Below are 20694 nucleotides of genomic sequence, written 5' to 3'. Positions count from 1 at the left end.
AGGAATTTGCGTTTCCAATCCTGTCCCTTCACAGCTATTGGAAAGAGGAAGGAAAGACCAAAGGAAACCACTTGGTTGCCACGGGTAGAAAACAACCAGGGAATCCTGATCTCCCCGGTTTCCAGGTGCTGCTGTCCCTTTGCTTTGTGCCAGGCAGGGGCAGATCGCCTGTGCCAGCGGTGGCAGGGTGGCAGTGCCAGGCTGGAGTGGTGGGAACAGGGGTTCCAAGGGACTGATGGCCTGGGAGAGCTGGTGTGGGGCTGCCCGGCCGAGTGAGAGGTGTCTGGAGCTGTGCCTTCTGCTCCAGGACATGCTGGAGCTCTGTCGGTGCCCTGGAAGCGTGGAGGCTTCTGTGAAGGAATGAAAGGAGAGATACTGCCTGAAACATGGCTCTTTAGGGAGAAAAACACCACAAACTTTAAACAGCATTTGGGGCGTGAACAGTGTTTCTCTAGAAAGCCCAAATCTGGGATTAATCCGTGCTGGATGAGGGGTCAGAGTGCCCAGGGGAAGATTTCCATTTTGGAGGTCGCTGGACTCTCCAGCCACCCTGCTGTGCACAAAATGAGCTCATATTTAAAGGCACCATTTTCTTTCCTTCCAAACAGGCCACCTATAGAGTAACCCAAGTGTTTGAACAGGGTTTGGCCGGATTGATTAAAAGGCAGTGACATTTACCTCCAGCCTTGCTTATATTAGAGATCCATTGATCAAACAGCCCCTTTCCAGCTCTAATAAGCAAGGTCTTAAACCCAATCCACGTGCCGTAATGAAGTAAGTCTCAAATAAGTTTTAAAACCTTCTGTCATCAGTGCAGTGTGATGGGGCTGCGAGGAAAATGGGGTGAGAAGGGGACAGTAAATAAGACTTGGGATGAGCAGAACTGAACTCGAACTCTGACAGTGCTCACGCCGAGGCTAGAGTTAATTGTGTTGTTTAAAACACGGCCTATGCCCAGCTCGGGCCTCTGCTGTGTGACCTCTTCATTCCTTTGTGCACAAATGTCATGTTTATTGTAGGGGCTGTTTGCACGGCGGCCATTGATTTGTACCGCCCGCTTCAGGTGAGCGGGAGGCCTCTGAGCTTCCTTCTCAGCCACCGGGAGCTCTGTACTTGGACGGATGGAGCTGGGGTCCCCCCGGCACCAGATACACCTGTGTCGGTCCTTTTCCCGCTTCCTATCCCGATCCTTATCCCGGTCATTACCCCTCTCCCTCAGAAGCCGCAGACCCGCCCTCTCTGTGGTGCCCTGAGGCTCCGCCCCGTGCCAGAGCGCCGCCCCGCCCGCAGCGCGCCCCCTGCCGGCCGGGCGGCTCCGCGCCGGGCAGCGCTCCTTGAACACGAGGAAGTCCCTCCCCTCCGCCCCGCTCGCTGATTGGCTGTAGCTCCCGCGAGGGCGGGCGGCGATTGGCTGCGGTGGGAGGTGGGCGGAGCGGGGCGGGGCTGCCGCGTCCCGGCCGTGGCGGCGGCGGCGGGAGCGCGACGGGGCCGGTGCGCGCTCCCCGCCCGCGGCCGCGCCATGAAGAGCCTCAAGTCCCGCCTGAAGAAACACGAAGCGGTCATCGGGGGCAGCGCGGTGGGTGCCGCGGCAGGACCCCCGCGGGGCCGGGGGTTCCTGGGGTGGGGCAGAGCACGGGGATCCCGGTTCGTGGACGGGCGGAGCACGGAGTGTCCCGGCTCCTGAAGGGGCAGAGCATGGGGGTCCCGGCGTTTGGATGGGTGGAGAACGGAGGGTCCCGGCTCCTGGGGGCGCAGAGCCCGGGTGTCCCGGCTCCTGGAGGGGCAGAGCACGGAGGATTCTGGCTCCCCGGGGAACGGGGACTTCGCTGGGAGCAGAGAGCGAGGGGAGCTGCGGTAACGCGGGGGGAGGAGATCCCGGGATCTGTGGGAAGGGTGTTCAGGGAGCTGGGATGGGCTGGAGGAGCGGGGCTGAGCGAGGGCAGCGGCGGGGTGAGGACGTTCCCTGCCTGAGTGGCACCTGGCCTCTGGCTCCGGCTGTCCGGCGCTCGGAGCACCGAACCTGTGCCTTGGCTGCTGCTTCCTGGCTCCAGCACAAACTGACGCTCTTCTTTTCCCTGAGAGCCTTGGGAGCCGGTGCGGAGCCCCCGCTGGCCGCCGCCCCGGGGGCTCGCTCAGTCCGTGTGGAGGGCATCGGCAGGAGCTGCTTCTGCACTAGGAATTAATGTGGCAAAATCGGAGCGCTTTTGAAGGAGGATTTGCTTAGAAAGTGGGCAGAAAGCTTTCAGAGCGGCTGGTGACCACGCAGCTGTGATTGCTGATCATCCAGTCTGGAATGCAGAGCTGGGGGAGGCAGAACCTCTGGAAATGCACCTTTGTGATGGTGCAGTTGTCTGTGTCTTCTTGTCTGACTTCCAAAATTTAGGCTGGTTTTAGCTGGCTTTAACTGGCTTTCTTGGTCTTTCTTTCTACTTCATTCATCCCTGCAGATGACTTTTGTTGAGGGAGGAGGTCTTTGTAACTAGAGAAAGCTGTGTTTAGAAATTGCTTCGCGCGGTAAATCATCTTTAATTGTGCCTATTCAGTAAATGCTTCCCCGGGAATCCATCCTGAGCTTATCCCTGTGTTCCTTTGCTGAGCTTACCGCTTGCTATGTGGAATAGCGGGCCAGGGAGGTGAATGTGAGACGCTGGCTTTTATCAGTTGTCCTTTGAGATATTGGCTATCTCTAAAATCCTCCTGTGCATTTGCCTTGGGTCTGAAGCTGTTACCTGACAATAACAGCTTGTGGGGAAAGAGCTGGAGCTGCTCTAAGGTGCTGATGGAACTCCCTGGCAAATGACAGCTCCCATCCCTGTGCCCGAGGATCCACGGAGCACGGCAGTGATTCATGAGGCTGTTATGAGGATTTGTCATGTGTGGGCTGGCACTGCTCTGTGTTCATTAGTTGTCCTGTACTTTAGAGTTGTTTGTTATTCTCAAATTAGCCCAATAATTAAATTCAAACAAAGACTGACAGCACCTGTGTTTGGTTTTGAATAGACAAGGAGATTTTTCACTTCCAATAAACCTTCTCTTCAGCGGAGGTTTGAGCAGTCTTAATACCTTTCAGAGCTGAAATTACTCTAAAATACGTGAAGGGAAATTACTTTCAGCAGGATCCTTTAAAAGCAGGGATTTTTGTCCATGATAAACTTATTTCCCCTGTTTATTACATATTTTGGTTATGTGATCACTCCACCATCTCATCAAATAGCAACTTTTAATCTTTTCTGAGGGGGGAAAAATCCATCCCCATGGGTGGATGTTCGCAGGGGGGGGTGATGGGATGAAGCCGGGTCTCTGTTCTCCTGCTGGGAAGGAGGGGAAGTGGGTGGGAATCCTGCCAGCGGCAGCTTTAGAGATCCTGCTTGAAAGGAGTGTACAAGCGTTGCCTGTTTGAGAAACTTCATCCCTCTCTCCTCTCCCCACCCAGTGCTATTTCCTGGGGGGTGGAGAGAAACCTAATCCAGCCTGCTTTTGGAAACTTTCCTCCAGGTGAAGGTAATAGTTACGTGGCTTCTGATGGGGAGCTGTTGGAAATGGCTTTATTACTGATTTTTGATGGAGGGAAGCCACAAAAAGCAGAAAGTAAAAACCATATTAGTTATTACCAATTCCACGATTATCCAGAATGCTGTGCCTGAAAGTGGAATTACCTGGTTTTGCCAACTCCAGCTGGCTGATGGTGCTTGGAAAATCATCAGAGCAGCCTGTTCGGTGCTCTGCATAGTGAGACAAATGCCTGCCATTAGCAGGAGTGCAGGCTGGAAAGTTGGATGTGGGCTTCTGTGGGGAATGAAGCCTTAAGGTCAAAGGAGGTGCCTCATTCACCAGCATTTACAAGGAAGATCTTAATTAATGGACCTCAATCCCATTGGGACCACAGCAGCTCCCACTGCCTGTGCTTCTGAGATTCCACAATACATCCTGACACTATAAATGTGTGTCTGGGATCTGGATTGTGATAAGGAAATGTGTTCTTCCAGCAGAGTTAGAAATTGTGTCTGTACTGATAAGATGCTCACTGTTTGGTTTTGTTTGAGAAACTGATTGGGGAGGGGTTGGTTTGTTGTTCTGCAAAGTTGTCTTTGGGTCAGTCCATTTGCAAATGGACTTTCAGTGATGAGTTCTGACTGTGGCCTCTACAGGGGAAAAGGACCTGCTTGTTTCTGTAACTCTGGGGAGACAGCTGGGGAGGTGGCTCTGTTAAATCTCAGGTGTGTTATCCCCTTAGGTGGGGTTTTAACCTTGCTGTCCCTTATGATGAAGCCTGGAATTTAGGGAAGGGGGACTTGGAGTTACTGGGAAATGTGGGGTTCCTGGTGGTGCTCTGAGCAGAGCTGCAGCTGCCACTGAGCTGGATCCCCACAGTTCAGGAACCACCAGCACTACCTGGAGCACCTGCAGGAGATGGGAATCACCTGCAGTGATGGGAATGGGCAGATATAAAACCATGTGAAAACTCCTACCAATCCTTTCTCCTCTGGGAAAAGTGGTGCTGCATTTTGTTTAATTAAGAGAAACCAAACCTGCCATATAATTAGCGGAAACCATTGTGCAAGGAACAAAGGGACACCTGAGCACTTGCCCTGGTATGATGAGCTGTGATTATTAAATGAATATCTGAACCAGCTCTGGAGTTAGTGACAGCTGAGCTTGTTCAAGATTGTGTCAACACTTCTTTCCCTGTGGATGCTGCCCAGCTCTGTTAAATGGATGAGTTTTCCTCTGGGAAAGGAGAGGAGCTTTGTGAGGTGACCCAATACACCACTAAACATCTGCTTCTGCCCTCTCATCAGCAGAGAGAGCAGGTACCACCTCCTGTTCTGGGCTGATCCATTTTATTATGGGAATGAAGGATGCTGCTTGAATTTGCTAATTCATCAGCAACACCTCCTTGTATGTGCAGCAGCATAAATGTTAACAGTGATTTGTAGCCCCAGTGTGCTGTCCAATGCACATTAGTAGCTGAATGGGTGAAGTGAAAAATAGGTGTTTGATAAGCTAATTTTAACCCTTTAAAGATTCAAGATCACTTACAGAAGAAAAACCTGGTGCTGCTGGGGGCACACAAGAGTTTGTACACAAACAAGATTTTGTGGCATTTTGTCCTGACTCTGCCCTGTGCAAGGACAGACCAGTCTGTCAGCCAGGCTGATCCCAGTGCCCTGACCCATCAGCAGAATTTTTCCAGTGTTGCTGCTGTTGGCTGGAGCAGTTCTGTCCCGTCCCTCCTCCCCGGGGCAGCCTGAGGTGACTTTGCCGTGGCATCTTCAGGCACCGCAGCCAAGCACCCACAGCATTCTAATATTCTAATGTCATTCCTGGCCTGGCTGGGGTTTTTCCTTGGAGCATGTTTGGTTCCAGGAAGCTTTATTCAGGCTCGTGCTAATGTGTTTGTTCTTGGAAAAATCTCTTTGTGATTCATTTGCATTTAGTTAACTGGAATTAGTGCTTGTTTGTGTGATATTTGGGGTGAAGCTGCAGAAGCACAACGGGCAATTTGTGGTGCAGCATAAGCTTTGTGGTGCAGCCTGTTTACAGGTGCATTGTAATTTTCAGGCTCCATAGAAAGGAGTATTAATGCTTTATCACTTTGGAATGTAGCAATTAAAAATATGTAAAAGAGTGCAGGTTCAGTGGGGGCCTGGGAGTTCAATATCCTGAGCTGATTTGCACATGTAATTATACAGATAAGCTCTGTGCTTATCTGGTTGGAGTTCATACGACCTTTTGCGTAGAAGCAACTTACAGAGTACTTTGTCAGTATTTAAATATGAATATTAGCGAGCACATGCTTGAACATCTGACACTGATCCTGTTCTCATCACTTACTGGTGACTGACCACGGCTGAGATTTGTTGCTCCCTTCCCCATGTGCTCAGGGCTGGTCCCTGTGTGCAACAGTCACGTCAGGTTTCATCACCCCTGATATTTCCTGATGTTTTAATAAATGGAAGTACACAAATCAATGGGGCCTTGCCTGAGAGCTTAGAAATTCCAACTAATGCTGTGCCTGGAGTCCTGGGAAGGCGGGAGCTGTGCTGCTCCCACTGGGCAGCACAGGCAGCTGGACTCTGACCCTGCTCCTGTTTCTCCCTGTTTAAAGGGGAACTATTTCTCCTGGGCACCTGTGGGATGAAGCCAGGCAGCAGCAGGACCTGGGCTTGCAGGGCTCAGGGAGGTTGGAGCTGTGGTGCTCCAGGAGGGTGTGATGTTCTTTGTGTGTGTGAGTCTGGCCCCAGTTACCATAAAATGTCCTTAGCAGAGTTTGGAAATGCAGCTGCAAAGCCACTGCTTTGTGTCCAGAGTGCCCCAGCAGCTCTGATCACTTTTATTGGTGTCCAAGTCAGGCTGTGCCTCAAGGCTGGCAATCTGAGGCTGTTCTATCAATAAAGGGCTCTGGAGTTGTGTGTTGGCCATGAGACATGAGAAACTTGTTTCAAAACAAAGCTGGGACTGTTTTTAATTCTTTGAGCAGGCTTTGCCTCCTGCAGGGGTTGTAGGCAGAATCTGTTGACACTTCCAGTGTAGCCTGTGAGCTCTTGTGGCTGGTGCTGGTGGATTTTTCCCCTGGCCCAGCCTGGAAAAGAGAAACTGGCACTGCTGCAAGGGACCTCAGGGACCTCTAACCCCTTGTAGGGGGAAATGTTAATTTTGAGAGGATTTTTTGACACATAACAAAGCTAGAAGTCAATTTGAATTGTTTCTTGATACTTAATAAATTGATCTTGATGGGATATGCTGACTTGGGAGGAAAATGCCTTCAGAATAGAGTAAAATCTGGATGAGATTTAGTTGCTTGCTTTGCTTTAAGCTGTTCGTTAGGACACTGTTAACCTTCATTAATGACAGGCTGCAGTTACATTTAAACACCAGGCCCAGCACAGCTGTTCAGGTGACGTTTTGACGGGAGTGTTTTCAGCACGATGCCAAACCAGAGCAGGCTTAAGGGAACTCTGTTTTTGATCCCTGTTTGGACTAAGCCTTGTCCACTTTGTGGCATTCAATGGCTTTTTTATTTTGAAGGATTTTTAGTGAATGAGGTGGTAACACAAAGTGCTGCTTGTGGGAAGGTGCTGGGTGAAAAAAGAACCCTGTGTTCAGGCTGTGTCTGGTTTTCCCTTGCACAGACTAAACCCCACATCTCACTCCTGCAGTCTGACACTCCAGAGCATTTACATGTGGAGACAGACATATTCTGGGAAGTATGATATGCTTGTAAAATATTAAATGCCATTTCCGTTTGTCCCAATGGGGTTTAACCCAGTATGTGCAGTATTTTTTTAGACAGGTAAGCCAAAATCTTCAAGAGAGATGGGTTTAGTGAAGTGCCCCTGCCCTGCAGGAGAAGCTGTACCTGGGGAGCATTTTTTAAAAAGTTTTCTAATCTAACCCTTCCATTCTGTCTATGCACTTTTAAAACAAATCAAAGCACTTCAAAGGCATTTGTCACTTTGTGCCATTGAGATGGCAGGGTGTGTCTGTCCACATGTTGGTTTTGATGACAAATGTACTCTGACCTCTGGAGAAAGAGCAGGGAATCAGGGTGCAGCTGGAGAGATGTGTGAGCCTGCCCCAGCTCTGGAAGAGGAGGTTCAGATTGGATGTTGGGAGGAAATTTCCTCCTTGTGAGGGTGGGGAGGCCCTGGCACAGGGTGCCCAGAGAAGCTGTGGCTGCCCCTGGATTCCTGGAAGTGGCCTGGAAGGCCAGGTTGGATGGTGGGGCTTGGAGCAACCTGGGACAGTGGAAGGTGTCCCTGCCCATGGCAGGGCTGGCACTGGATGGGCTTTAAGCTTCCTTCCAGCCCATTCTGGGGTTCTCTGAAGGGCCATTGAGAGTCTGTGAGCTGTGCTGTGTTGGTGCTGGCAGTGTCACCAGAGCTCCCTGCTCTCCCATGTGCTTATGTCACCTGCTAATGGCATTACAGGGGCTGTGTCCCCCCTGGGCTTTGCTGGGGACAGGATCAGCCTGGCCTCGTGGTAGCGGGAGCCGGGCTCACTTTCACAGCTTTATGCCAGCTCTCTGTGAAGCGCTTAGGAGCTGCTTTGACTTACAGCTGATATTTCTGAGCTGGGTTAGGTGACCTTAGAGCTTATCCAGTGCCACCCCTGCCATGGCAGGAACACCTTCCACTATCCCAGGGTGCTCCAAGCCCTGTCCAACCTGGCCTTGGACACTTCCAGGGATCCAGGGGCAGCCGCAGCTTCTCTGTGCAACCTGTGCCAGGGCCTCCCCACCCTCCCAGGGAAGAATTTCCTCCAAACCAACCTAAAGCTCCTCTCTTTCTGTGGGACGCCATTCCCCCTTGTCCTGTCACTCCATGCTCTGAAGCTGTACAATTTCTTACTGGAGGGTGTCGAGGATGCGCAAGGCTTGCCTGGACTTGAGGAGTAACTGGGGAAATGGATAGTGCAATTCTTTCAGCCCAGGAAGTTTGTCATTTGCTGAGAGCCAGGAGGGCACTTGGAGCAGTCAGTTTGTGTTCTGCCTCTGAGCAGGCTGCTGGGGGCCTTGATCCCAGATGGATGCGCAGAGCCTGCACACACCCGGCCTGTCTGCTCCGGAGAGAGCCTCACACTGACAGCACACCACACACAAGCAACGAGGCTGCTTCTGATCCTAGCCCAGGGTGGAGGTGGGGTACTCCTTATCTTTGGAGACCTGGAGTTGGGAAGAATTCCTGGCAGGCTGAGCTTAGGAAAACAGGTGCTCTGTGTTAACACAAAATGGGCAGTATCAGCCTTGGCCAGGCAGCTGTGGTGTGGAGGGTGATGTAGCACCTCCAGAGATCTGCACTGCTGGGGCCTGATGATGTTTCTGGTCTTAATTTTGGAAAAAAAGTCTGAATTAGGCTCCACACTTTGGTTACTCTAAAAGAGCACGTTTAAGTCGGTTTTACCCTTTGAGGTCTCTGGATTTGGCTGCTTTGGAGAACATTTAATCAGTGGGGTTTGTAGCTGGGCCGTGTTTCCTGAAGCTGCTTAGTGCTGATGGAACCATGGAAGCTGCTCTGTGCCAGGCTGGAGCTGGGCAGGGCTGGGGAATGTGGTTTAGCAATCCTAAATCTTGTGGTCAAGGCTGTCTCAGGAGGATCTGCAGCACAAAGGGGCTGCAGGATGAGTGCAGCTCACGGGGCAGAAGGAATCTCTGCAGGCAGCTGAAGTGGAGACAAGGAAAACCTTTGGGATGAATACTTCAGAGAAGACTGTACACCTGGAAGCCACAGTCTTACCTACATTTCTCACCAAACTTATTTTGGTTAAGTGGGGCTTTTCTGTTGCTGCCACTTGGGAGGTGTATTTATTCCCCCCCCCCCCGCCAAAAAAAAATCCATTTTTAGCTTGAGGAGACAGACTTGGTTGTGGTCAGAAGACAACACAGTCACTGCGCTTTTTTGGAGTGGCTTTGTCACATGGATGCTAATTGCAGAAAGGTCTTGGAACATTCTTTGGGGAATGTTGATGCTGTGGGGCAAAGGCTGGTGCTCACACGGGGGATGGGGGATAGTTCAGAACTGACTGGGAAAGAGAGAATTTGTCCCAATCTGAGTGAGTGATTTTAAAATTCTCTCCTGAGAAGATCCATTTATGAGGTTATTTGCAGCCTCTCGTGTGTGTCCTCCAGGGTGTGTGTAAGTGGTTTTCCTGGCCCTGGACCAGGTTTCTCTCCTGCAGACAAAACAGTGCATTGCTTGTCATGTTGACCTACTCCTCTAAATATGACACTTGGGAGATCTCCATTTAAATTTAAAACTTGTGAAAGGGGACTCTCCATCTCCCTCCTGTTAATCATTGTGCTGTCTATTTAATGTTTTCACAGCCTCTGTGACTCCTCTCGTTTCACATGTTGGGAGACAGACTGGCAGCAGCAGTAAGCTGAAACCAGGTTCTATTCAGAAAGGGTTTCAGTGCTGTAAAAGGGGAATTTTTTTAAAGCAGAGGCATGTGTGTTTTCTAATTTAAAATGGGTTACATTTCTGTCAAAATAGGATCACGCATTCCATCTGCTCCGCAGTTGTAACTGTCTGAAGTCTGAGCCCGAGTTTGGTTTCGGCTTTGTGGCGCGGTGGAATGGGGAAAAAATTACTCCTGGGAGTATTTCAGTCCTCGTGTGTTATTAGTGGTGCTGAGTGTGACCTTCCTTCATGTCGGTGCACAGTGAATGTGAGGACCATGTTTGTTATTTTAAATGAGTGCTTGCCTGTCTGCAGAGCACAACAACCACGGCGGGGCTGGGGACGTGCCTGTCCCCTGAGTTCACACACCCTGACACCATGACTCAGGGCACGGGCACGCCGGGAATGTATTAATAGCTATTGCTTTCTATCGCCTGCCTATCAAGTACTGCCTTATCAGAAAATAGATCGGGCTGATGAGACTGGCTACGTATTGTTTACAAGATTCTCGGGGTCTGGGCAGTATTTCCCTGGGAGCCCAGTCCGTCTGTCCGGCACAGACCGTGGCTCTGGCCGGGCTCCGGGCAGCGCGGCCGCACACACGGCTCCTCTGGCCAGCGACATTTCCCAGAGTTATGAAGGCTGAAGATGATGCTGAAGATGGGGAAAATATCCTCGGGGAGCCAAGCTAAGTGAAGGATGGAGCAGGAGGAGCCCCGGGCAGTGCAGAGCAGCCGTTCCTCGCTGTGAGCTCGGGCTCAGGGCGCTGTGAGCTGATGTGACGGGAACTGATCTCTCCTGGCAGCACAAGCTGCGAGTTCAGCATGATTTGTTGGTTCTCTTGTGCAGCCAAAGACACAGTAGGTATCGCAAGTCTCATAGCTCTATCTGAGATTTCATATCCTGGCAGTAATTTACAGCTGCAAAAATGCGAAAGCTTGGATTGTGCAAATGTGGTGTAGTAGTTCTGTTTAGTTAATGAGTGTTGTATCTCCTCAGCAACTCTTCCTGCAAGGAACTTTCCTTAAACGTGAAATGCATTTGTTAAATGTAAAATGATTTAATGATAGAATGGTTTGGGTTGGAAGGGATCTTAAAGCTCATCCCATTCCACCCCTGCCTTGGGCAGGGACACCTTCCACTATCCCAGCGTGCTCCAAACCCTGTCCAGCCTGGCCTTGGACACTTCCAGGGATCCAGGGGCAGCCACAGCTTCTCTGGGCAACTTGTGCTTGGGTCTCCCCACCCTCACAGGGAACAATTCCTTCCCAGTATCCCATCTATCCCTGCCCTCTGGCAGTGGGAAGCCATTCCCTGTGTCCTGTCCCTCCATCCCCTTTTAAACTTAGTACATCATAGGCGGTGGATACAAGTTACTGAAGTGTTATAATCACAAGGAGAAAATATGAAGATGATGGATTTGTTTGGTTTTGGTTGGGTTTTTTTAAGTAATGCTTCCGTTAATCAGAAGTTTTATGAAATGGGAGCGAGGACTCGCTGGGGAGGATTTGGGAGGATTTTCTGTACATCTGGGTGAGTTGTGCTGGCAGGTATCAGCTGCAAAGGCACAACCCAGCAATCCCACCCCAGTGTGAACACCAAGGTGAGATCTCTGTCCTGTAAGGATGGGAAGGTGCCAGGAAAATTTAGGGAGCTAGATGCTGTGTATGTACAGTCTCTAGGGTATTTGATGTGAAGAGCTAAGCCTTGCATGAGGAGGTGGCTTTGCAGGGCAGTGTGTCCAAGCTGGGGAGGGACATGGCACTGGTGATGTCACCAGTGCAGTGACCTCTCAGGCCAGGCTGCTGTGGCTTTCAGGCTAATGGATGTGTTAATTGATTGATGAGTCAGTGCTGCACCTCAGCCGGGCAGCACTGGTGCTGATTTCATTAGTGCTCTATTTTTATTACTCCTGTCACTTCTAGGAGGGTTGGCCTGGGTTAGCTGCTGCTAAGCCTTCATGATTACTGTAATCTTGTTTATTGTGAGAAATCGGGGTAAAGATAATCACCCAGAGTCGTTAGGGCTGGAAGAGCCCTCTGGAGATCCTCCAGGCCAACCCCCTGCACAGGCAGAATCACCTGGAGCAGGTGACACAGGAATGTTTCCAGCTGGGTTTGGGATGTCTCCAGAAAGGGGGATGCCAGGCCCTCCCTGGGCAGCTGTTCCAGGGCTCTGCCACCTCCGTGGAAAGAAATTCTTCCTCATGTTGAGGTAGAAATTCTTGTGTTTTGGTTTCTGGCCATTTGCTCCTTGTCCTGGGTACCCCTGAGCAGTGTGGAATCATCCTCTGACACCCCTTGGGGATATTTATATGGATTGATGGGATCCCCCCCTCTGTCTCCTCTGGACATGATTGCAGCTCCCTTTTACAGATCACTACAGATGCCAGGTGGTGGCAGTGGATTTTTGGGGTTGTTCTTTTTTGTGTACCCTCTTTTACTTAAAAAAACCCCTGGGCTGGGGTTACCTGGTTTAATGTTCTTTTTGTGCTGAGGAATTTCTGACCCACAGTGATAAGTAACTTCATACACCCACAGGCTGCTTGTGTCTCACCCTTACCAGCAAGTTATTTTGCTGTGCAGAGTTTGATTTGAATGTATTACTCCTATTTTGAGTATAATACTCCTTTGGAAGATTTATTCTTCTGTTAAAAGCTCCTTGAATAACAAGTCGTTGGTGTCCAGCTTGGATGTGACGTTTCTGTCACGGACCAGTTTCCTGAAAAGCCCAGAGCCATTCAGAAGGGATGGTTTGGCAGGGAAGAGAACAAGCTGTGCATTTTGAGGTGGGAGGCTTGGCCTGGGGCCTGAAATTCTAAATTTGAAGTAAACAAGGGAAGAGTGGGGGGTGAGGACTGTCTGGGGCTGAATGGGTGGTGGTTTATTTATAACTGACTTGTCCTTTCTCGGTCCTCTGCAGTGCTTTGGGAATTGCAGGCAATTCAAAACTATCAACTTTGACTTTCTGTCTTCTGCAGCTCAGTAGATGTTCTTCCCTTGAATATCACACTTAGCTAATTTATGACCCACTGAACAGTCTGGCACAGCCAGGAAAAGCCATGTCCTGGAGCGTATTTTTAGCGCATCCATTTGTTGTTGAAATATGAAGACTGAACAAGACACACAGAAGCAGAATGCGGAACACCAAAGAGGTTTGATCCTAAAGGTCTCCTTTAGGACCAAAGTGGCTTAGCCAGGCTGTCCCAGAGCTCTGTACATTCAATACCAACAGCCATGTCACGGGGATGTGGCACAAATAACTCCAAAGATCCAGTGGGTACAGTGGTGTTTGTAAACCAAGGTGGATTTTGTTGTGTCCCATTTGCATTATGGCTCAGCCCTTGGTGGATCCACAGTGCACCATAAGCTCACTTGCCTGCTTCTGTCTCCCAGCTGAACCCAGACTGGAACAAGTACGATGACAGGTTAATGAAGGCAGCTGAAAGGGGCGATGTGGAGAAGGTTTCATCCATCCTGGCCAAGAAAGGAGTCAGTCCTACAAAGCTGGATGTGGAAGGGAGATCCGCGTAAGTGACTTCCAGAGCTCCGGGAATGGTGGTGGGAAGCTGCTGAAAATCATATTCCTGCTGCTCTAGAAGCCTTTTTGAATACAGAGATCTCTGTAATACTTCATCTAAATCTAGCTTCACTACGCTGGAAGTGAAGATCAGTGTTCAAAGTCTTGATCTTGCCAGGTTTGAATATTAAAGAGAAACTGAAACCACAGTGGTATTTCACCTGGTTCACTGATGCAGGTAAACACTGATTGTTGCTCAAGAAAGTTGCCTTATTCCATGAAGTAACATCTACAGAACCCTTAACTTTGGATGCTGTCCAGAGCTGGCCCCTGTAACACTTTCCTTATACAGCTTTTGGCTTTGGCTTTCCTGGCCAATATTACCATTTCTGTGTACAAACCAGCTGCACCTAAGCAAGGTTTTATCTTTTTTTAGGTTCCATGTTGTCGCATCAAAGGGAAACCTGGATTGCTTGAACACCATCCTCGTGCATGGAGTTGATATCACAGCCACTGATGCTGCAGGTGGGTTTCCTCCCTGGCTCAGGGCCAACCTGAAAACGCTCTCAGATGGGTTTCATTCTGGAATGAAGCTGAAGCACAGGATAGCTCTTCCTTCTTTTTGTAGTTGGTAAAAAATGAATTATTTGTGTGACTTGTTGCTGGTCTTGAGGAAACTGGTCGTGTCCTGTCATGGAGGTCACGAATGCAGCAGAACTTAAGGAATGTGGGTTTGTGCTGCTGTAATTGTGTTTATAATGTGCTCCAGACACACTGGTGTGATCAGCATTTCTGGGTGACAGCAACAGGATAAGAAGAGTTTTAAATGAACTCGAAGTGAGGATTCAAATGGAATGTTGTGGGAGGTGTTTGTGTGCCCACCTGGGCCTCAGAAGCTCAGAGTTCATCTGTACCTTCCAGATTTCTTTGTGTGATAGCAGAGTTTGTGGAAGGTCTTATAAAGAGACAGTTAAAAACAGGTGCTAATTTTCAGATTGTTTGCCTCAGAATTTAACATGTTTAATATGAAGCTGAAAACAAGAGAATTATAGAGAAAACTTGGCCTCCTCTTCTTGTGGGAGAGCTTATTTTTTAAATGCTTGTGTGGAGTCAGCTGCAGTATTTTGACATTAATTTCAGAAATGAACTCTCATTGTTGAATGAAGATTCACTAAAATAAGAAAAGACTGTAACAAAGTGAGGTGTAGACAGGAGATGTCACAGCACAGACAGATCTGGGGGGATTGACCCACAGGAGCTGTTGTATCTCAGATGCTGGGAATATTCATCAGAAATTCATTCAAGCCAAACCCTGAACTGCTGTTGCTCTCTTTTTAGGCAGAAACGCCCTGCATTTGGCTGCTAAGTATGGCCATGCTTTGTGTTTGCAGAAGCTCTTGCAGGTACTAAAAATACAGCTTGTCTCTACAGCTCTTATATTGAGGGGAAAAACATGGTTTTAAATACACTGATTCAAAATTGGGGTATGTGATTTCTTTCTTAACCAATCAGATTCTTTTTTAAAAATAAGAGTCATGGGAAAAGACTTTCATGTTAAATAACAGGTTGGGATGGAAAGAGTGCTAAAATAAAGAGAATAAACTTTTTGGTGTTACTCTTTTCATAGACAGTCAAATCAAGTTGTAGTTTGTGCTTCTTGAACAAAATGGGGCTGAGTGTCTTTTAAAGACTGATGTTCCCTGTCTGAATGCAGTTGGATTTAGGAGCAGTAACACCGTCTGCTCCAGAGTAGTGTTTGCTTCAAAAGCTGGGCATTTATATCCACAAACTCTCACTAATGAAACAACGTTGGAGAGTTGTCTTAGGTTTGTGTGGTGTTTATTTTTTTTTTTTCTTATTTATTTATTCCGTTCATGATTATTGGAATTTTTTGGTAATTTTTAATGGTTTTTTGTTTATTTTTTAACTCTTGTTTATTTGCTGCATGTCTCAATGCAGATATAAATAGCCCATTATCTGTAAAAAGTCTAATGAATTGTGCAATTTCTTTGCACAGTCTTAACTTTTTTTACGCCTTTTGGTCAGTGTGTTCAGAGGCCTAAATTGCACAGACCCAGATTTCATTCCTTCATGTCTATCACTATATTTGTAGCTTCAAACTTGCATATTTTTTGCTTAAATCGCATTTTATTGCTTTAATTCAAACCTCAAACACTTCATGTTGTAAATGCAGTCTGAATTCTAATTGATAACTGGGGTTGTTTATTTTAACAGTACAACTGTCCAACGGAGAATGTGGATCTCCAGGGAAGAACTGCTCTTCATGATGCAGGTGAAGGGCTTGGCTTTGCTGGTAACTGTATAGAAATGAAGATTTAATTAATGGATTTACTTCCAGATGGGCTGGATTCTTCTCTTTCAATTTTGGTGACTGTAGTAGGAGAGAGTGTTTTATATTGTCATGGCATTTGTCCTCGATAATGAACTTAACAGTCTTAAGGGGCTTGTAGGTCTGAGATGAAATTGAGTAAAATCTTCAGATATCATGAGCAGAGTTTTAGGGCAGTGCCTTGAGTAGTTTAAGACATCTTTACTCTGGGTTTTCTGCACCCTCCTTATGCTGCAGAGTGTCTGGCACAGACAGGAGTGTTGGATTTCCTTTGGATACTTCGGGTGGTGTGAGAGCTGAGCCCTGCAGCCTTGTCAGGCTTTAACTCAGTTGTGGCCATTTTGGTGGAGCAGATAGGCCCAGGGCTGTGCCTGAGGCCTCCCCAGGCTGCTCTCAGTGTAGCCTCCCCTCCCTGCTCTCTCCACAGCCATGTCCGACTGCTCTGCCAGCATCCAGCTGCTCTGCGACCACGGCGCCGCCGTCAACTCCAAGGACGGGGTAAGGGGCTGCCCTCCCCCTCCTCCTGCACAAACCTGCTGGAGCTCTTGGCCTCCTCTGCCTCGTCCCCCTTCCCTCACCCTCTGCCCTTCCTCCCTCAGGACGGGAGGACACCACTGGTGCTGGCCACTCAGATGTGTCGCCCCACGGTCTGCCAGCTGCTCATAGACAGGGGGGCCGATGTCAATGCCAGGGACAAACAGAGCAGGTAAGGCCTGCAGAGGAGTACTGGAATTCCTGCTGGCATGTGAAGGGAAGCTGCCCCTTAGCAGAATAAATGTGCTAAACCTGGGGGAAGAGAAGCTGGGATTTAGTTCAGACATTCAACTCTGCAGGTAAACCTGGCCTTTTGTACTGCTCCTGCTTGCATCCAAAATACTCCAGGCTTGTTCCTGCCAGCAGGGAACCTGCACTTGGTTGTTTGAAGGGTCTGTCTGTCCAAAGCAGCCCTTGGGGTCAATTTACAAAATGGGCCATGGCAAAAGTGGTGCTCTGGCAAGAAGTCCTGAGTCTGTTGGAGCTCCCAAGGGACCTTGACCTGTTTATTCCTGGGGTCAGGGGAGGAGGGTTCTATTTGTAGCTGCTGCTTTTGCCAGTTATTTCTTAGAGGACTCCTGCATGACATGAGGCTGCCGTGGGACAAAGCCTGGCTACTCGCACTGCATGTCCTGCAGTTGGGAAGTCTTTGGGAAGCACTGCCAGGGCTCCCAGGCACCCCCCTCTCCAAACCTTGTCTAAACTCCTTGCCTGGTGTTTGTTGTGTCTATTGAGATTTGTGTCTTATAGAGGAAACCAAAGTCATGGGAGTTCTCCGGACAGTGGCTGAGTCTCAAAGGCAGCACATCTGTGCTGGTTTCATGGAAATACTGCTATTATGGGGGGTTTGTTTGCTTTTTCACAAATATTTAAACATTGCCCAAGTGACTTTTGAAAGCTGTTTCCTCTCTGGACAGAGGAAGGGTGCCTTGGCTGAAGTTTCTGTGATTAAACATGAATGTACCAGGGGTTAGCTCTGTAAATGATGCACAGTGGGATCCCTGGATCTCTCAATCCCATCTCTCTCCCCATCCCAGGACTGCCCTAATGTTAGGCTGTGAATATGGCTGCAAGGATGCCGTGGAGGTGTTGCTCAGAAATGGTGCTGATGTTGGTTTGACTGATGGCCTTGGGCATGACTGTGCTTACTATGCCAGGATTGGGGACAATATTGACATTTTGGCTTTAATAAAAGCTGCCGTTGAGGACTCTGGCAGAGGTAGGAGGAACCTACAACACTTTCCTTTGGGTGGAATTGTGTCCCTACTCCTGTGTCTCCACAAACTCTTCTGGAGGGCAGCTGTGGTCCTTTGACCACAAAGGTCATAAACTGTCTGGTTGGGAGGGGAAAGACAGTTTTTTGGGGTTGTTTGGTTTTACTAAAGCTTTAAGGGGGATGCAGGCTCTGATGCCTTGAGGGCTTAACAGTATTGATTATGGAAGTTATTTACCCTTATTTTACAGAAATAGCCTTTATTTTATAGAAATAAATAGCCTTTTTTTTGGTAGTAATAGCCTTTATTTCATAGAAATAAATAGCCTTTATTTTATAGAAAAGCTTGTGAATGTTTCCATGTTTGATTAATTGGGGGCGTGGTGAGCTATTTTTTGAAATGCCCTCCCGGGGTGGAAAGGGGATAGAATTAGCTGAATGTGTTGCATTGTTGCATGAACCTGAATGAAATGCCTTTTGTAACTTCCTATTTTTGTGGTGCTTTTTTAGGAAGAGACAGCATGAAGAGAGGGCAGGCTGAGCGAAAGGTACTTCCTGAGGCCATTTATCACTGGGGTGTTGAGAGGGGGATCAGGATTGTGCTGTGACACAAAACAACATCAGTATTTTCTGAATTAACTCCCTCTGTGGCTGAGAAGGTCCCCTCTGTAATCAGATGGTGTGGCTGGTTCTGGTTGGAAGATATTCCATGATGGGCTTGTTCAGGATTGGAGTTTGGACAGGCCTCCCATTTGTGTGAGGGTGAGGTCATGGGTGACACCTGTCCCAATGGGAATTGGGGAGGATTGGGCCCTGGGGAGGCTGGGAGGGAGGCTGGGATGTTCACAGGACACAACAGGGGTATAAAGGAATGTTTTCCTGCTGTACTGACAGGTCACCAGCATGTCCCAGAAGCGGGGCCGGGGCTATGGAGCACAGGAGGAGCTCAGTGTCAAACTGTTCCAAAAGGAACCACACGCCCAGGTGGGTGGGGAGGATCCTGGGCCCTGTGGATTCCCACTGGGATAATGAGCCAGAGGCACTAAAGACAAGCTGAGCTGGTGAAGTGAGCACTAATGATCCCATCAACAAAGGTCATATATTGCTGTTTACTTAAAAACTAATTGCATGATGTGGAGTGTGGCAATTATGCAGATGAGCTGTAAACTTTTTCAGGAAAAAACGGCACTTTTTTGTGTAATAAATAGTTGGAAGTGTGCCTTTCCTATCTCTTAACCTTCTGCCTCTGTAGTAAAATCAGAGTCACAAGCCAGGAAGATTTATCTTTTTAACATTGTCAAGAGATGTATGTTTGTGTCATACTAAAAATAATCTGTGTCATAATTGTTCTACTAACCAGCATTAATTTTTGAAAATGGCAATGACATTTCCATGTCATTGCCATTTTCAAAAGATTAGGCAGGGCCTGGAGTCTTCAGTGGCTGTTAAAACTATTGGTTGGTTCAGAGTCTTTACCTTTCCCAATGTGTGTGTAGTGGGGGAGATCTTCATTATTTATTTTAAATTTCGTATTTCACTTTTAAGGACTTGGAGTTGGAAAACCAAGATTTGAAAGATCGAATGAGAGAAGTGCAGGAGGAGCAGAGGATGCTGCTGGACAGAATCAGTGGGCTACAGCTGCAGCTGAGTGAGGTAAACCAAGACGTGGAATACCTGGCTGGAAATCTGGGATAACCAGCTGGTGGTGACAGGAGAAGTAGCAAGGAAGGCACATGGAATTAGGATGTGGTGTCCATTGCTTTCCTGGGAATTACTGCAATGTGTGTCACTTATTTTCTGCTGGAAAAGCTTTGGTCTTGTAGTTAAATTGTGAGGAGACTGATGCAATGTCCTTCCCTGACACCCAGGAATTGGAGCAATACCATTTGTGGCTCTGCCTCCCAGTGCAGCTGAGCCATGGGCTGCTCTGGAGTGTTGGGATTTGGAGATTGAGCTTCATCTCTCCATTAAATGTCGGTGGTGTGTGGCACTACTTTGTCATCAGCTGGTTTTCCAGCTGTTACTGGAAGTGGAAGCACAGAGAAAAAAGTCTTCAATTGGCAAGAAAACAAAACCAAAGGTTTTTAATAGAAGTTTCTCACCCAAATTTGAAATGTCGATTTAAAAAAAAATTCCCTCTTTTTGGAGGGCTAAGTATGACCAGCAGAAAGAAAATATAAAGAAGATTTTTTGCTGGGTTTTTGCTTTGTGGAGGCTGTTTCTTTGCTGTATTTTTGTAGAGGTACGTTTATGCAGCTTTTCCTAAGTGTAGCCCATGGATGGAAAGAATATTTTTGAGTGCAGTCACTGGCTCGTCTGAACTCCTGTTCAAGCATTGCCTTTATAAAACAAACTTCTTAATAGTCGTGTCCCCAAATCAGCAAACTTCTTCTGAAAAGCTGTACTCTGCTGCCTCAGTAGTGTCTGTGCTAGGAAACTGAGGAGATATTCCAGTTTCCAGAGACATTGCTCTGTCAGACATCCTTAACTCGTGGCAAGAGAAATAGAAAATAGAGCAATAAAGCTGGATGGAAACTGGAAGGGGAGCATTAGAAACTGGGGTGGATTTGTCAGCTGATGAACTCTGTGCGAGCCCCTTAAACATAATTGAGGAAATGATTTGGGGGGGATTTTTTTGTTATTTTTGCAGGAGCAAATGTTTGCAGATGATCTTGAGAATGAGGTAGGATGTGTCACCTGCAGGTGTAACAGGACTGGGGAGTAGGGGAAGCAACTCTCTCTCTTTTATTTCCTGTACAGTTTTAAACACATTACTTAAAAGCTACCTAAAAATGCTAAATGAAGCATCTAATGCTCTGGATCAGTTTATGCAGCTCCACAGTATTTCTGTTACTACAAATAATGTGTTGTCCCCATGGCTCCTTTAAAGCACACTTAGGATATTCAGCACACTGATAATATTAAGCATCTCTTCAGTGGCTTTCAGTAATGCAAGACTAACAAATATGAATTAATTAAACAGTAGCGGATTATGTTGGTGCATATTCTTGACTCATTCTTCAAGACTCCTCCTGTAGAGGAGTAGTCTTGAAGAAGAACTTCAGAAGCAAAAAATTAGGGATTCTTTCGGTGCTGATCTTGGTTGAAGTTCTGTCTAAACTCCTGGAAAAGGTGCTCGAGGTCTTATAAACCTGTCCATTCTTGTGGCTTTGGCTATG

At 48.0% G+C, this 20694-nt stretch overlaps 1 protein-coding gene across 4 annotated transcripts in view; it reads left to right on the top strand.

The window, feature by feature from the left end:
* Positions 1–20694, top strand: part of UACA (uveal autoantigen with coiled-coil domains and ankyrin repeats) — a 41997-nt gene that overhangs the window by 11863 nt on the left and 9440 nt on the right. The window contains exons 1-12 of one of the 4 annotated variants that reach the window (XM_048317815.1): positions 1454–1576; positions 13295–13428; positions 13855–13943; positions 14757–14821; positions 15654–15711; positions 16196–16266; positions 16368–16474; positions 17340–17521; positions 18026–18063; positions 18410–18499; positions 19061–19168; positions 20166–20198. In XM_048317815.1, the coding sequence (XP_048173772.1) occupies positions 1520–1576; positions 13295–13428; positions 13855–13943; positions 14757–14821; positions 15654–15711; positions 16196–16266; positions 16368–16474; positions 17340–17521; positions 18026–18063; positions 18410–18499; positions 19061–19168; positions 20166–20198 (1032 nt within the window). In that variant the 5' untranslated portion in view covers positions 1454–1519. Of the gene's footprint in view, positions 1–1453; positions 1577–10598; positions 10760–13294; positions 13429–13854; positions 13944–14756; positions 14822–15653; positions 15712–16195; positions 16267–16367; positions 16475–17339; positions 17522–18025; positions 18064–18409; positions 18500–19060; positions 19169–20165; positions 20199–20694 lie in introns of those variants that run through there. The other 3 variants (XM_048317816.1, XM_048317819.1, XM_048317818.1) reach the window with 3 other exon arrangements.

Source organism: Corvus hawaiiensis, chromosome 13, assembly GCF_020740725.1.
Source record: "Corvus hawaiiensis isolate bCorHaw1 chromosome 13, bCorHaw1.pri.cur, whole genome shotgun sequence".
NCBI lineage: Eukaryota > Metazoa > Chordata > Aves > Passeriformes > Corvidae > Corvus > Corvus hawaiiensis.
The sequence above is the reverse complement of the archived record's forward strand: the minus strand, read 5'-3'. Positions and strand labels throughout refer to the sequence as shown.